The following is a 15,156-nucleotide window of genomic DNA, read 5'->3' as shown; positions in this document are numbered from 1 at the left end:
TGGTTACTCCCACCTGTTACAGGAATTTGTGGAATTTTAGAGACACATTTCACTACTGCTATGCCAGAGTTCAGTTTGCAGCAATGCTTTGAGTCAAGATAAATAAGGTTGTGGCACTTGAGATACCAGAAAGATCCATAGACAAATATCCACTTGTGGTATGTAATGGAACAACAATCAAATGTTTATCTGTAGGATCAAGATGTTGTCATATACTCAATAGCCACTCAAATTCAGAGCAGTGGCCACTGCCTGGAACAGGTGTCTCTGTAAATTCAGCGAGATGGAAGTCACATGGGGTACCCATAGGAGAAAGAGAAGAGAATTGAGACCCTCCCCCCTTCCACTCTTATATGTAGCACTCAGGATGAAGATACTCATATACTATCAGTTCAGAACTGGAGGGAATCCTCCACAACAACAGTAAAATGAACAGTCTATCCTATCCATGATCAGGAATACCACATTTGATCCAAGCCTAAAGGTAGTCAACCCAAGTCTTCTGGCTAAGATCTTCTTAGGAAGAAAAGACAAATCTATTTTATATGCTGATATCCATCCCTTGGGGTTACCAAGAACACAGTAGCAGGGCCACCTTAAGGAACAATGTTTGAACTAGAGATCTCAAGTTGATAGCCATTCTTTTCAAGGTTTCTATAGGTAAAACTTTAAGCTCTACACCTGAAGGGAAAATGGAAAAGGAGATTACTGTCTCTATCTCTCGCATTTTAATAGCCATCCTGATTGCCCATCTATTTGAATTTTTGTAAAGACGCTAAAGAGGATGGAAGACTTTTGCAGAGTCCCCCGCAAAGTCCAAGGTGTCAATAGCTGTAAAAATGGGGTGTACAATTGAAATAAGGGGACAGACAGCCTGGTCAAACATGCAGGGCAAATGGGAAGTACTATTTTATATAGTTACTGCATTGCTCCAGACTACTCACCTGAAATTCATGGTCCAGGCTGGGGTTTTTTTGTTCCTTCCCATCAGCCCTTTATACCTTACTGCTATTTTCCATTAAAACACTTAACCTCCCCTGTGGCTTGTGAATGATACACAACATCTTGAGTATATCATATGCCCTGTGATTAAGCCTACTGGGGTATAAGTTGGGCTGCAAATTTCAGGGCTGGTATTAGATGCAATGTATTTAGGAAACCCAAATGAGAAATAAATATTATCTTATAGGGCCCACATAGTGTGGCCTAAGTCAGTGGAATGCACAGGCAGGCATGACCAGACCAAACCTGGAGAAAGTTTCACACTACATTCAAGATCCAGTAGAACCTCCTCCATATGGGGTGACAGACCCAACATTCTTCCTGAAAAGATCTTCCTGGCCCATTGGCTCAAAGAATCTGTCCCTGAGTAGAATTATTACTCTTGGCCAGAGTCTGGTAGGTGAATTAGCTCTTCCATGCTGTTCTGGCAGCTTCTGACAGAAGAGGCACTCCATAGGCTCAGTTTGGGATGTTGTCTGAATTTCCATGTGATATCCTCCATGGATCCCAGCACATCTGTTTGTTCTGGGGAAAAAAATAATTCATTCTCTATGTTTAGATGACAAATATGGCCTGCCCATTGGTTATGTTCTCTTTTTTCTATGTAAGAAACTTTCTGGTGAGCATCTACATGGTTAACAAAAAGATACAATTGTATCTAAATCTCTGGTCCCCACAGAGAGGTGAGAAGGCCTGTTCTATATGCCAGTCTGAGGCTTGTCACTGACCTTACCATACAACCAGACCATTAGCCATAGCCCATGATTCAGTGAAACTAACATGGCACATTTGCTGTGGTGGCCTGGATAGCCATCTGTACCCCATGAGGCTCTGGTCATTGTGCCACAGGTCTTTTCTCACAGTCTTCAAGGGACAGATCTCTCAGGTTGGATGGTAACCACACCTCATTCCATTTCAGTAGAACTTAATTGGAAAGAGCCATCAGAGAAGCTCAGCAAATAGTGAGCAAATGACTCATAGTTGTGAAGTAGTTTTACTACCAGAAATCCCAATCATGTCATAGATCTTAACAGAGGACTCAATTTGTCTGATACAGGAAGCTCATGAGTCTCCTCTAGTGAAGTGGAAATAGTACATACAGGGCAGGGTGACACCTGGCCTGGCTAGAGTCTTGCGTCTTCATGAGTTGGTCTCAGGAGTGCCCACCTACCTCTTAGGCATAGCTGCAGAAAAGCCACTGTCTCCACTGGCCCAATGGGAACTCAAGTATAGAGAACTCCTGGATCATGCATGGGCCTGGTCTCTGACAGCTCACTGGGAATACTTAGCCTCACTAAGTTTAATAAGATCACCTCCTTCATTTTGACAGCAGACTCAGTCTCAAAGTTTTCATGAGGCTACTAGATGAAGCCATTTGAAAGGGCTGTCCACACTTTTTCACTAAAGCCATAAGCCTGAATATCCACTGAATTGCCAGAAGTATGTCTTTGCCTGGCACTCGCCGAAGGCTAACCTAGAGCTCCATCCGATACACCTCAGTGTGTGAGGGGTCCATCACCAAAGGACCATGAGCAATAGCCAGGAGCTGCTTTCCTACTTTTTTAGAGCCCCTTTGTTGGATTCCTCTCTTTGTAAAAATTCCCTGGTTATTTAATCAAATACTAATCTAGGTATTGCTGTGAAGATACTTTGCAGATGGAATTGAGGTAATTAATTGAGTTCAATATAGAGTGGTTATCTAGGATTATTCAAGCATAATGGCATGAGTGACTAAATGTAGAAGAGGAAGCCAGAAGAGTCAGTCACAGAGATGTGGCAGAATAAGGAAGAAGAGACATGAGGCAGAAGGAGAGGCAGGAGAGATTTGAAATGTAGGGATTCAGCCTGCTTTTGCTGTATTTAAAGATGGAGGAAGGGACATGCTCAGTAATGCAGGAAGCTGAGAATGACCTTCAGGCAACAGCCAAGAAGGCAATGGGGATCTCTGTCCCACAATCACATAGAACTGAATTCTATGAATGCGCTTCAAACAGATTCACTCTCAAAGACCGAAAGTGAAGGAGCCTTGCCAACATTTTAATTTTGGCTTTGTGAAATCTGAAATAGCACACCAGCAGAGCCACACCTTGCCTGGACTACAGAATTGTGAGATCATAAAGTCATAAATGGGTGTTTCTTTAAGCCGCAACATTTGTGGTTATTTGTTACAGGAGCAAGAGGAAACAAATATACAAGTTTATCATTCTTTTTACTTTAAATAGACAGAAAAAAGATTATTTAATAGCCTTATCAAATGTAAAAGTGTATATTTAGCTTTTGTTTTAGAAATAATGAATAGTTACTTCATATAGAAACTTTGGGATGCCAATGTATATAGCCTATGAGAAGTATGAACATCTAACTTTTCAGAGTAAAATACTTGTCTCTTTTTACTACATTTTATTTATAAAATATAATAATATTCCATGGACTTAGTTTGGCACCAACTTTCATATGTAATGCATTGTATGTAAACATATATGTTGTAATGTAGCTAATGGCTATTTTATTTGCTGAGAGATAAATTAATGGCATGCACTAAATTATTATTTGGCAAACTGGAGGAAAATTTATTATACATTTACATAACTACTAAAGGGATTATCCTCTTTCTTCCAATTGTTTTACATAAAGTATTCTCTCGTTAATTTCCATTTTACAGTTTTCTTGGGAAGAATTTTTATAGCTTGCTTTTGATTTTTACTTGATTTTTTGACAATGATTACGATTATGTCTGTTGTTTAAAAAATTTTTATAGATGTTAAGTATAAGAGAATATACTATTCTGTAATTTTTAACATTGGTTTAAAGCAGCTAATAAATTAGTCCACCCCAGAAGGGAAATAGTCTAAATCCTTTTATTAGGCAATAAATGCATGCACAATTATAATTAAAATTTTACATGCTTCTGTAGAGACCATTTAAACCTTAAGATTGCAAAATTGTAATGTATTCTTTGTTCCAGAATGTTAATGCTGTTCTTAACTGCAAACTAATCAATGTGGTTATGTAAGCAACTTCCATACTCACTCTTCCGTTTTGTTCTAAACATACTTTTTACCCCAACTGTCAGGCTATTTTAGATTATGCATATAACAGTCCTTCCTGATGCATCATTTATGTTTACACGCATAAGAACAAAAGACTATATAAATACAGGTTGACAAAACAATCCTTTTTTGGTCCTGAAAAAAATTGTTTTCTGTTAAGATAAGGGATAAACTTTCTTTCAATTTTCTGTAAGCACAGAATGAGCACTACCTGATAAAATACACATTTTTATGCACCAAAGAAGATTCGTACAGCCAATTTTCTGCAAGATGTCCTTGCAAGGAAGACAGAAATAGTATCTTATGTTAAAATTCTGTTTTTCTAGAAAAGTTGTAGAGGATCATTATTTTAATGTTTTTTATGAGGCATTGTAACTCCTTTAAGAAAAAGTTGATGTGATCAGGTGTTCTGGACATTTTGCTACAGTGAAAAGAAACAGCTTTGAATTCATAGGTATGCTGTTACCTCCAGATTTAATTGGCAATATTACCATTTCTCCCGTGGGCTGGCACAAATATGTGCCTCTTATAAAGATTGTGCAGAGATTTTCATGTTCCTCTTTTTTTTGCATCTGCTACCTTTCTCAGTGATTTCTATAAGACACCCAAAAGAAACTTGGCAAATACTAATGGAAAGCAATTTACGAAGGGAGGGGGGAAAGATAGGTTTGGGCTCTACCAAGGAGTATATGTACCTAATATTAAGTTACAAAAATCAATACTACTACTCTAATAATTTATGCATACATAATTACAGTGTTTCACAATTTGCAAAGTAATTAATATGTTTTGGAACAATTACTTTTCCATTAAACCCCCCCCCCAAAAAAAAAGGAAGTAGAACTGTTTAGCTGCCTGGACTATTCCTGGTAGTGATGTTTATAAGTGATTTGTATATGCTCCCTTCTCCCTTTTCCTACATATTAGTAGATAATATATCACATATTTAAGTTTGAATAATTATCTCCAGTATCAAAAGCAAACCAAATTATTACAAGGGTTAAAGAATCCCATGAAGATACTTGCATTTCATTTGTATAACATTGTAAAGTTTAGGAATTATTTCCTTCTAAGATCAATGTGCTAGAAAGCAAATTAGAAAAGGTTTATAGGCTAGATGTTTTTACAGAGCCCATTTTCGAGGTGAGAAGATGGTATCTTAGAATAATTAAGTGACTTTTCTTGAGAAATCTTGACTAGAGAGTATTAGAAAAGGATGTTCTCCAATCCTTCCTGTTGAATAATTATCGCTTTTTCCACTATAATTTCCAAGTTATCTTAACTCTTTAGCAATATTTTTTTCAGAAAAGACTTCTAGTCATAGACTCATATATTTTTTAAGGAATTTAAAATAATGACACTATCTTTTGTCTGATACAATAATCTTGAAAGATGACCATCAGAAATCATTTCTGATAATGGATACAATTTTAGAATTATTATAAAGGCTTCTATTTAACATTGATACTCTAATATTTGGGGGGTTAGTTAAAACCAGTTAAGTAACCACACTTAATAAAGGGAAAATAATTAATAATGAAAATGCAACCATTCTCTGTAGTTTTGCAGATTTGGATCTTGATAGTTTATCTGTAGCTAAAGAAAACTCAGAAGAGGATCCATATACAGGTGTGGCCATTAATGCGTAATGCTATTATTAAGGAAGGGTTTGATATATAATTTTTTAAATAGAATTTATTGTCAAATTGGTTTCCATACAACACCCAGTGCTCATCCCAACAAATGCCTTCCTCAATGCCCATCACCCATAGTCATTTCCAAAGCACTGACAAAATTGGTAAGAAAAACACTGTCGATTATATACATTGACAACTCTTTGAATATTTCTTTTCCTTGTTTTATTTGAATAACAAAAATTATATATCTACCTATACATATACATATATATGATTGAAATTAGATTTTTATGCAATGATTGTTTAATATTTATGTTGCCTTTATTTGGAAAATGTCTTTGGGAAAGTTTAAAAAGTTATATGTAAATGAACAACACAGAGTCTGTAAGAATATATTTTTAAATTTTTTAATGTTTATTTATTTTGAGAGAGAGACAGAGTGTGAGTGGGGGAGGAGCAGAGAGAGAGGGAGACACAGAATCCAAAGCAGGCTCCAGGCTCAGCACAGAGCCAGATGCAGGGTCCGAACCCACGAGTCATGAGATCATGACCTGAACCAAAGTCAGACGCTCAACCAACTGAGCCACCCAGGCACCCCCTGTAAGAATATTTTTTATTTTCGTTTTATTTGTTTTATTTGTTCTCATTTCTGAAGGAATAAAGAAAAGAATGCAGGTATTTCAAGGTAAATTCAGCAAAGATGGTATCTTCTGCTCTAGCATAGCTTCTTGGTTTTGAAGATTAGGATCCCTTAGAAAGATTAAACAATGATAGTTCTGTAGCCTTTAAAAGTCATAAGAGAGAAAAATATAACCCTCACTATTTGAAATGCTGATCAATAGACTAAAAAATAGATTTGCCTTGGAATTAATGTAAGAATATTATAAGAAGGCAGTTTTTACTTCAAAATGAGGGCAATTTTCCGGGGCGCCTGGGTGACTCAGTGGGTTAAGCATCCGACTTCAGCTTAGGTCATGATCTCGTGGTTCATGGGTTTGAGCCCCATGTAGGGGTCTGTGCTGACTGCTCAGAGCCTGGAGCCTGCTTTGGATTCTGTGTCTTTCTCTCTCTCTTCCCCTCCCCAACTTATGCTCTCTTTCCCTCTCTCCTTCTCTGTCTCTCTGTCTCTCAAAAACAAATTAACATTAACAAAAAAAAAATGTTTAAATGAGGGCAATTTTCTGCCAGAGCTATTCAGCAATGATATGGGCTTTCTTATAGAGTAATGTGTTTCCAGTCATTGAAAATCCTCACTCGGTGGACAGACACAGAAAAGTACATAGACTATACATTAAACTAAGTAGCTTCAAAGATTGTTTCCAATTTGAGATTATCTGAGGTCATAGGAATTCCTGATGCTGGGGGCACCTGGGTGGCTCAATGGGTTAAGTGTCCAACTTCAGCTCAGGTCATGATCTCACTCATGGTGTTGAGCCCTATGTCAGGCTTTGTGCTGACAGCTTGGAGCCTAGAGCCTACTTCAGATTCTGTGTCTCCCTCTCTCTCTGCCCCTCTTCTGCTTATATTCTGTCTTTCTCAAAAATAAACATTATTTTTCGGGGCGCCTGGGTGGCGCAGTCGGTTAAGCGTCCGACTTCAGCCAGGTCACGATCTCGCGGTCCGTGAGTTCGAGCCCCGCGTCAGGCTCTGGGCTGATGGCTCGGAGCCTGGAGCCTGTTTCCGATTCTGTGTCTCCCTCTCTCTCTCTGCCCCTTCCCCGTTCATGCTCTGTCTCTCTCTGTCCCAAAAATAAATAAACGTTGAAAAAAAAATTAAAAATAAAATAAAATAAATAAACATTATTTTTAAAAAAAATAAGTCTCCATGCTAGATAATGATATGAGAATTAGATCACATGACAGCAACATGTCTTTGGTGCTCTGTGAATCTGTGATTCCATGAGAAACATTTCCTTGTCTTGGGAATTGCTATTCCAGAGAGGAAAGGTGTGTATATTTCCTAACTCACACTCCTCCTTGACCTCATTTACTTCTCTTGTATTCTTATAATTTTGACTCCATTAAATTCTCCATTTTTTCTCTCTCGTCATAAAATATCTTATAATATCATATTTTCCTTCTCATTAAAAAGTACGTTCTTTAGGAGCCAGAGCTTTTTTTTTTTTTTAATTTTTTTCAACGTTTTTTATTTATTTTTGGGACAGAGAGAGACAGAGCATGAACGGGGGAGGGGCAGAGAGAGAGGGAGACACAGAATCGAAAACAGGCTCCAGGCTCTGAGCCATCAGCCCAGAGCCTGACGCGGGGCTCGAACTCACGGACCGCGAGATCGTGACCTGGCTGAAGTCGGACGCTTAACCGACTGCGCCACCCAGGCGCCCCGAGAGCTTTTATTTTTTAGTCTTAGTATTCTTTTTTTTTTTTAATTTTTTTTTCAACGTTTATTTATTTTTCAGACAGAGAGAGACAGAGCATGAACGGGGGAGGGGCAGAGAGAGAGGGAGACACAGAATCAGAAACAGGCTCCAGGCTCTGAGCCATCAGCCCAGAGCCTGACGCGGGGCTCAAACTCACAGACCGCGAGATCGTGACCTGGCTGAAGTCGGACGCTTAACTGACTGCGCCACCCAGGCGCCCCTAGTCTTAGTATTCTTTAGGATTGCCAATATACTAGGCAGAGAAAAAAAAAAACACTCGATAAAATTTTGTTGACTACATAATCAGTAAAGAAAATAGGGAAGGTACAGAAATGTGAATGTAGACAATACAGCTAACAATAGGAGGCTAAAGTGAAGGGTAGGCACAGATATGGAATGGTAATGGCTGATGCGTATATAACACTTACTAAGTATCAGCTACTTCTCTAGGAGAAGTAAACATAATTTAATCTTAATCCTCACAACAATGCTATACAGTGGATACCATTTTTATCCCATTTGCGCGCAATGAATCCAACTTTTTAATCACACAACCAGTGATAGCAAGGGTTGGGATCTAAATCCTGACCATCTCTCCAAGTCAGTAGTAATATGTGACTCTCCATAATCACCATGCCACATCATGGAACTCAGATATATCAAAAAGAGGTGGAAACAAAGTTCAGGTGAGCATTTAAGAATCAAGGTGCACATGTGTTGCATAGTTCAAAGTAAGACAGGAAATCTAAACTAGATGAACAAAGAAGAAGCAGAAGGAGAACTTAGTCAAAGGATAGATAGCCCAGATAATATAATAGGACAAGAGACTGAGTACCTAATCCCAGACCTATTGTGACTAACGAAATGACTGTGTATGAGCCCCTCCAGCCTCAACATTCTCACCTGTAAAATAACAAGGTGTTATTTATCTCTTAATGAGTCTCTATCCCCTTTGAACTCTAACGTAGTATTCAAAGAGTTCAGAGAGCAACTTTGACACTGGGATTAAAAATTAAAAATTCAGGCAAGGAATGTAATCAAAAGCCAAGGTTTTAACTTGAAAGGGTTAGTCTTGACACCAGTATATCAGTGTAGTAACTTCAAGGTAGCTGATGTAAGAAGCCCTTGATAATTGGAAGAGATATGTCTCCCCGCCCTGCACTTCTAGAAGGTTTAAATTCTAGAGGCAGTAGAAAGGGAAAGAGGGAGAAGGAGAGGGAGAGGGAGAGGGAGAGGGAGAGGGAGAGAGAACAAGAGAGAGAGATCTGGATCCTAATAGTAGAACACTTTTTCCTGACCCTGACAATCTTTTAGGTTATTGGAAACCTGATATTTCTTAAAGGCATCAATGTATAAAATAAAGAGCCTATAAATTATAATTTAAAAGATTGGGAATAGTTTCTTAGGTTTATGTAAGGGTTTTTAATGTAACTATTTTTTTTTTACTTTCTCTTATGATATTTATTATTTTCCTGCGGCTGCCTTAACAAAGTATTGAAAGCTGAGTAGCTTAAAACAACAGAAATTTATTCTCTTATAGCTCTCGAGGCTAAAAGTCTGAAATAAAGATGTCAGCAGATCCATACTCTCCTTGAAAATTCAAGAGAAGAATTCACCCTTGACTTTTCCAAATTCTGGTGGTTCCTAGCAATCCTTGGGATTCCTTGGCTAGTGACAGCATGACTTTTATCTCCACCCTCACATGGCCTTCTTCCCTCTGGATCACCTCTGTCTTTACGTGGTGTTCTCACTGTATGTCTGTTTCTGTCTTTTAGGATACCAGTAATTGGTTTAGGGACCACGCTAATCCAGTATGGTCTTATTTTAACTTTAGCTACTTACATCTGCAATGACCCTATTTCCAAACCTCACATGAGCTTTCAAGTGGATATGAAGTTTGAGGAGACCCTACTCAATCTGGTGGTGCATCATGTAACTTCTGCTTCAATTCAGAATTTAGACCAAACATTTGCAATTTCATATCTATGTAATAAGCCTCAGCCAGAGGATGTAGCCAATTCTCAGGCTCACCTTTCAGTTTTTCATTTATTTGATAGTTTGAGTCTCCTAATAATTCATCTTTTTAACCAATAACATTTTAGATGGACAATGAATTCTATAGCCTCTGGTGATTTGGAACCAAGCCGGAGATTCTGTGGTGGTCTGGCAAAGGATTAACCTTTCCAATATAATGCTTAAAAAAGCAATTAGGAGGTTCTTCTAAGTGGGGTGCCTGGGTGGCTCAGTCAGTTTAGCATCCAACTCTTGATTTTGGCTCAGGTCATGATCCCAGGGTTGTGTGATCTAGCTCCCGTCAGCCCGCTGAACACTGGGCTTGGAGCCTACTTGAGATTCTCTCTCTCCTTCTGCCCCTCTCTCTGGCTAGTGCGCGCGCTCTCTCTCTTTCTAAAAATTTTTAAAAATTAAAACAAATAATACTCATAAAAGAAAAGAAAGTTATTCTAACTGACCTCTGATCACAAAGTGCAAGATGGTAAAACATAAGTTTTAACTCGGTAGACATGCATAACAGTGGTTTCTATCAGTTAACCATAATAGTGTACCATGTATATAGTGTACTACTACATTGGGAGTAGCTGCTGATGAAGTAAACAATGTTAAAGTTTATGTTAAAGTTATTTGAACATTAATAAAATATTTTACTACAATTTAATACTCATAATTTTAACTACATCAATAACTAACATATGATAATTGAATAGATTTACTTATATTATTTTGACCTAATATTACCATTAATTGTTAACTGACTTTCAGAATTATGTCAAAAAATTAATTTCTACTGGAACTTCAAATCAATTACTAATTATTGATATATAACCAATAATAAGCTAAGGGAAGACAATAATATAATTAAGGGAGAGAAGAAAATTAATATTAGAAAATATTTGTATCACATTCATGAAATAATTAAATAAAAATGGTGAGGAAATTCTGTTCAAAATAAAAAATTATAATTTTTATAGTTAGCCAAATTATTTAAATATTATGAAGTAGAAAAAGTAGATACTAAAATTAAGTCTTGCTCTAATTAATTAAGATTATTTGTGTCTTATGTAGTGGCAACTTAAGTTTGGTGCTAAAATCTTCTTTATAATAAATGTTTCAATCTATGTGTAAAAGTTGTGTGTATATATTACTATTTAATGGAGAGACTGTCAAATCTTTAAAATAAGTGTATTCCATTATATGGTCTAAAGTAAACTTTCAATATTATTTCTCTCTCATTATCAATGAAACTGACATTCCAAATATGGCAATTTATACCATATTACCTGCTATTATGTCTTTGTTTATATGCTTTCCTCTAGTTGTAATACTATATCTTTCCATTTCCCATTTTCTAGTTTACACTCCTAGCTATATTCTAGGCCCATTTGAGAAACCTGCTTGACAAGTCATTTTCTAAGCACTGCATGTTTTATAGGTGTCTCATGTGTGGTATGCTTTTTGATGCACATCCATTTTGTTCTCCTTACTACAGTTATCTGGGACCGTATGTTATGTGTTCAGTAAATCCATATAGAATGAATTATTGAATAAGTTTAAAGTAAAGTTATTGCACAAAAGGTAAATAGGCAAAGAATTTTTATGCCTTTCATTACTTGATCTTCTCTGACAAGGAGTTAGATAAGGTGCACAAGCAATGTATGGAAACTAGTGTGAATTTATATTCTTTTCTTCTTCAGTGAATAGAACATAATGAAATCAAAACAATTACCAGAAGCTAGAATAAGCAAAAACAAAAACAAAAACAAAAAACAAAAAACAAAATACCAGGAAACTATTAGGCAGTGTATCATGAAAAGGGGACTTGATGGAGAAAACAAAAAAAGAGCAAAGAGAACTTCAGAACTCTAAAATATGTAAAGGAAAAATAATAAACAACATACTATACAGTGTGACAGATCCAATAATATCTGCTACTAGCTCTTAATGTCCAGTTTATTTATTGCAGTTTTTTCAAACCTGGCTTGTTCCCAAAAATGTAGTATGCCTTGCAAAGACATAAAATTATAAAAATATACTCTAAATCAGATTCAGGAATAAAAGAAAAAAATTCTGCTGTAGTGATGTTAAATGACACCTATTGGAGCATCTGAAAAAGAAATCAAACTATAAAAGGCTATAGCCTTCCTATGAGATAGATTACAATTTAACTCTAAGTTTTCTAAAGGTGAAATAAAAAGAGAAATCTGATCAATTTCATAATTTACAACATCCATAGTAAAAGCAAACCAATTTACTCAGGAGAAGTGCAATTATTCCTGCTACTAAAACCTGTAGGAAATTTCTCCCAAGGGTCATCATAAAGAGGCACTGTAAAATATAACAAAATATGCCTTAAACAATGTCTTTGATAGACACTACTAAGAGTTTCATAGAACTGCTTTTTTATGGCACCCTTTACTGTATACTGCTGGTTTAGCTATACAATTCTGTGTGTAGTTTAATAGAGGCATAGATTTTTCAGTAACTCGAAAAATAGATGGACAAAAACATCTTTCAAAGATTTCAAAGACATCTTGATCTCACTTTTTATCAAGTTCTTTAGAGAACTTGGTGGCACTATTTCTCAGAACACTCTATTGGTTACTTCAGTAAATAGTTATTGGACATCAATAATTTACATAGTACTACATTAGGCACAGAGGAAACACCGGGGACAAAAATTTGCAGGAAATCAGCTATTCTGTGATGTCAATTAAATGTATATAAATGTGAAAAATGACCTGAATGAAAGTAAAAGTTGACATGCTTTTGTGACAGCTGAAGGCATTTCAAGCCTTGGATTCAGTTCCAAGGATATATTCTTAATATAGGTTAGGTCTGACTTAGAAAATGTGTTTGGATTTGCTCTGACATCACGGTAATGGGCACTTGCTGAATCTCCTACTCAGCTTTAGGATAATCATAATGCCTTTTGGGGAAGAGATCTAGTCCCATCTCTTTTATATTTTTTTCTATAATAGGCATGTATTGAGATTTCTACCAAAACTGTGATTTGAGAATCCTTACTTATATCTTTGTTGGAGTTGAGACACGGAGGAAGGTGGAACAGAAGAAGCAACCAGTCAGATATGTCTTCCCTAACCATACATCAGCCCCTGAAGCCTGTCCGCTAAAATACAAAGTTTTTGACAAGTCGTTTTAAAAATGTGTTTGAAAAAACTGCACTGTTCTGTACTAATTCCAAGATTTTATTCTTCTCTACAAAGATCATCAACACAGCAATTCAATAAATATATACTATTCACCTGCTATGTTCCAGGATCTAGATATACAAGGTTAATTGTCAAGGTGTTTGTCTCAAGGAGCTTCCAGTTTGTGATGAGACCCCCTAAGTACACTGAAAATTAGGCCACAGTTTGGTAACTGCTGTCTCAGATATAAATACCACGCACTGCAGAGGCATGATGGATGGGGCAGCCAGATCAAATGCAAGCAGACAGAGGGCTCGAGAAGCCCATATATAGCAAGTAGATTTGGAATTGAGTCTTGAAAATGACAGAAATTAGGAAAACAACATGGGTGAAAAGTCATTTTAAAGCGATAGAGGGAGAGAGGGAGGACATGTCAATCAGGATGGAAATTGAAAGAAGAGTAAGTAATTTTTGTGACTGGAACACAAATAAGGTGAAGCCGTGTAGGCTTAGAACAGAAGGAGGTCAGACCAGAAAAAAATAGTGTGGTTAGCCAAGAGATTTGAACCAAAAAACAAAAGTAGACCAAACAAAACCAAGCAAAACTTCAGAGTAACGACATACATTTTATGTTTTAGACAGATTCTATCATTATTATAGGGGCTGCAGTAAAGAAGCTAAGAATAGAGTCAGGCAGAGTAATTAGAAGGTTATGGCAGCAATCTGGAAGAAAATAAATGGGGATCTAAATTAAGCCAGAGAAATTGTGATGAGAGGAGGGAGGCATGAGAGATAATAAAAGGGTGGAACATATGTGCTTTTGTGACTTCTCTGGCCTATTTGTGCTATATTTGTTTTTTTGTTTTTGGGGAGTTTTTTTTGTTTGTTTTGGGTTTTTTTTTTTGCTTCTAAATAAACAATGATGCATCTTATAGTGTCATTTACTCTATGTAGTTTCATTCTCACTTTCTGATTCATGAATAGGTAGTCAAGCTTTAAAAAATCTGAAATGCTATTCTCTTCGTATTCACCAAATCTTACATAGCAGGTCCACTTGAAACTTGAACATTTAATCACTTAGTACATTCTGCCTGCATAACAAAGCTCAACATTATAATCCTCCAGTTATTACAAGATCTGTGCTGTCTCTGATACATTTACACTTCAATTACAATTACAATGCTTTCATTTTAACAGCTTCTAGTTTCTGAAGGATTAAGTCTCAAGGATTATGTTATAATGAGAACAAAGGTTATTGACGACTTTTCTCATTTCTTTCTGAGATGCTTTGCTAGCTAAATCAAAGTGAAGCCAAATTTATGCCAAGATGTTTTCTCCCTGCAGGAAAACATAATGGAAGTTATGAGAAATCAAGAGTTTTTACTGCTTCCAGCTGAGGAGCTCCATAAACTCCTGGCCAGCGATGATGTAAATGTCCCTGATGAAGAAACCATCTTCCATGCATTAATGATGTGGGTCAAGTATGACATGCAGAGGAGATGCAACGACTTGAGTATGCTTCTTGCCTTTATAAGACTGCCACTGCTTCCGCCACAGGTAATTGCATGTGATGCTGATTAATGGCTACTATGTGTTGAAAAATCCTACGTTAAAAGTAACATCAAAATATAAATAAAAGGATAATAACAACTTAAAAATAGAAAATAATACCCATAAAGCATTTGGTAACATAGTCATGTTCAATTAATATGTATATAGTAAATGCGTGCACACGCGTGCACACACACACACACACACACACACTTGAAGGCAGAAAGTCCAACCATTTCCCAAACTAAGTTTTATGCCCCTCCATTACCATTTTCTTACAACTGTTCAATTATTAAAGAAAAAGGAGCATCACACCCCGTTCATTATTATTCCTCACAATTTTGTTTTTACTTTTAATCAAATACTCTTTTCAG

The 15,156-nt window shown here is 36.6% G+C and overlaps 1 protein-coding gene across 1 annotated transcript in view; it reads left to right on the top strand.

Annotated features, from left to right (window-relative positions):
* Nucleotides 1-15,156, top strand: part of KLHL1 (kelch like family member 1) — a 367,352-nt gene that overhangs the window by 205,118 nt on the left and 147,078 nt on the right. Inside the window, exon 5 of the mRNA XM_043580333.1 lies at nucleotides 14,576-14,788. Coding sequence (XP_043436268.1) covers nucleotides 14,576-14,788 — 213 coding nt within the window. The remainder of the gene's footprint in view (nucleotides 1-14,575; nucleotides 14,789-15,156) is intronic.

Source organism: Prionailurus bengalensis, chromosome A1 (assembly GCF_016509475.1).
Source record: "Prionailurus bengalensis isolate Pbe53 chromosome A1, Fcat_Pben_1.1_paternal_pri, whole genome shotgun sequence".
Classification (NCBI taxonomy): domain Eukaryota; kingdom Metazoa; phylum Chordata; class Mammalia; order Carnivora; family Felidae; genus Prionailurus; species Prionailurus bengalensis.
The sequence above is the reverse complement of the archived record's forward strand: the minus strand, read 5'-3'. Positions and strand labels throughout refer to the sequence as shown.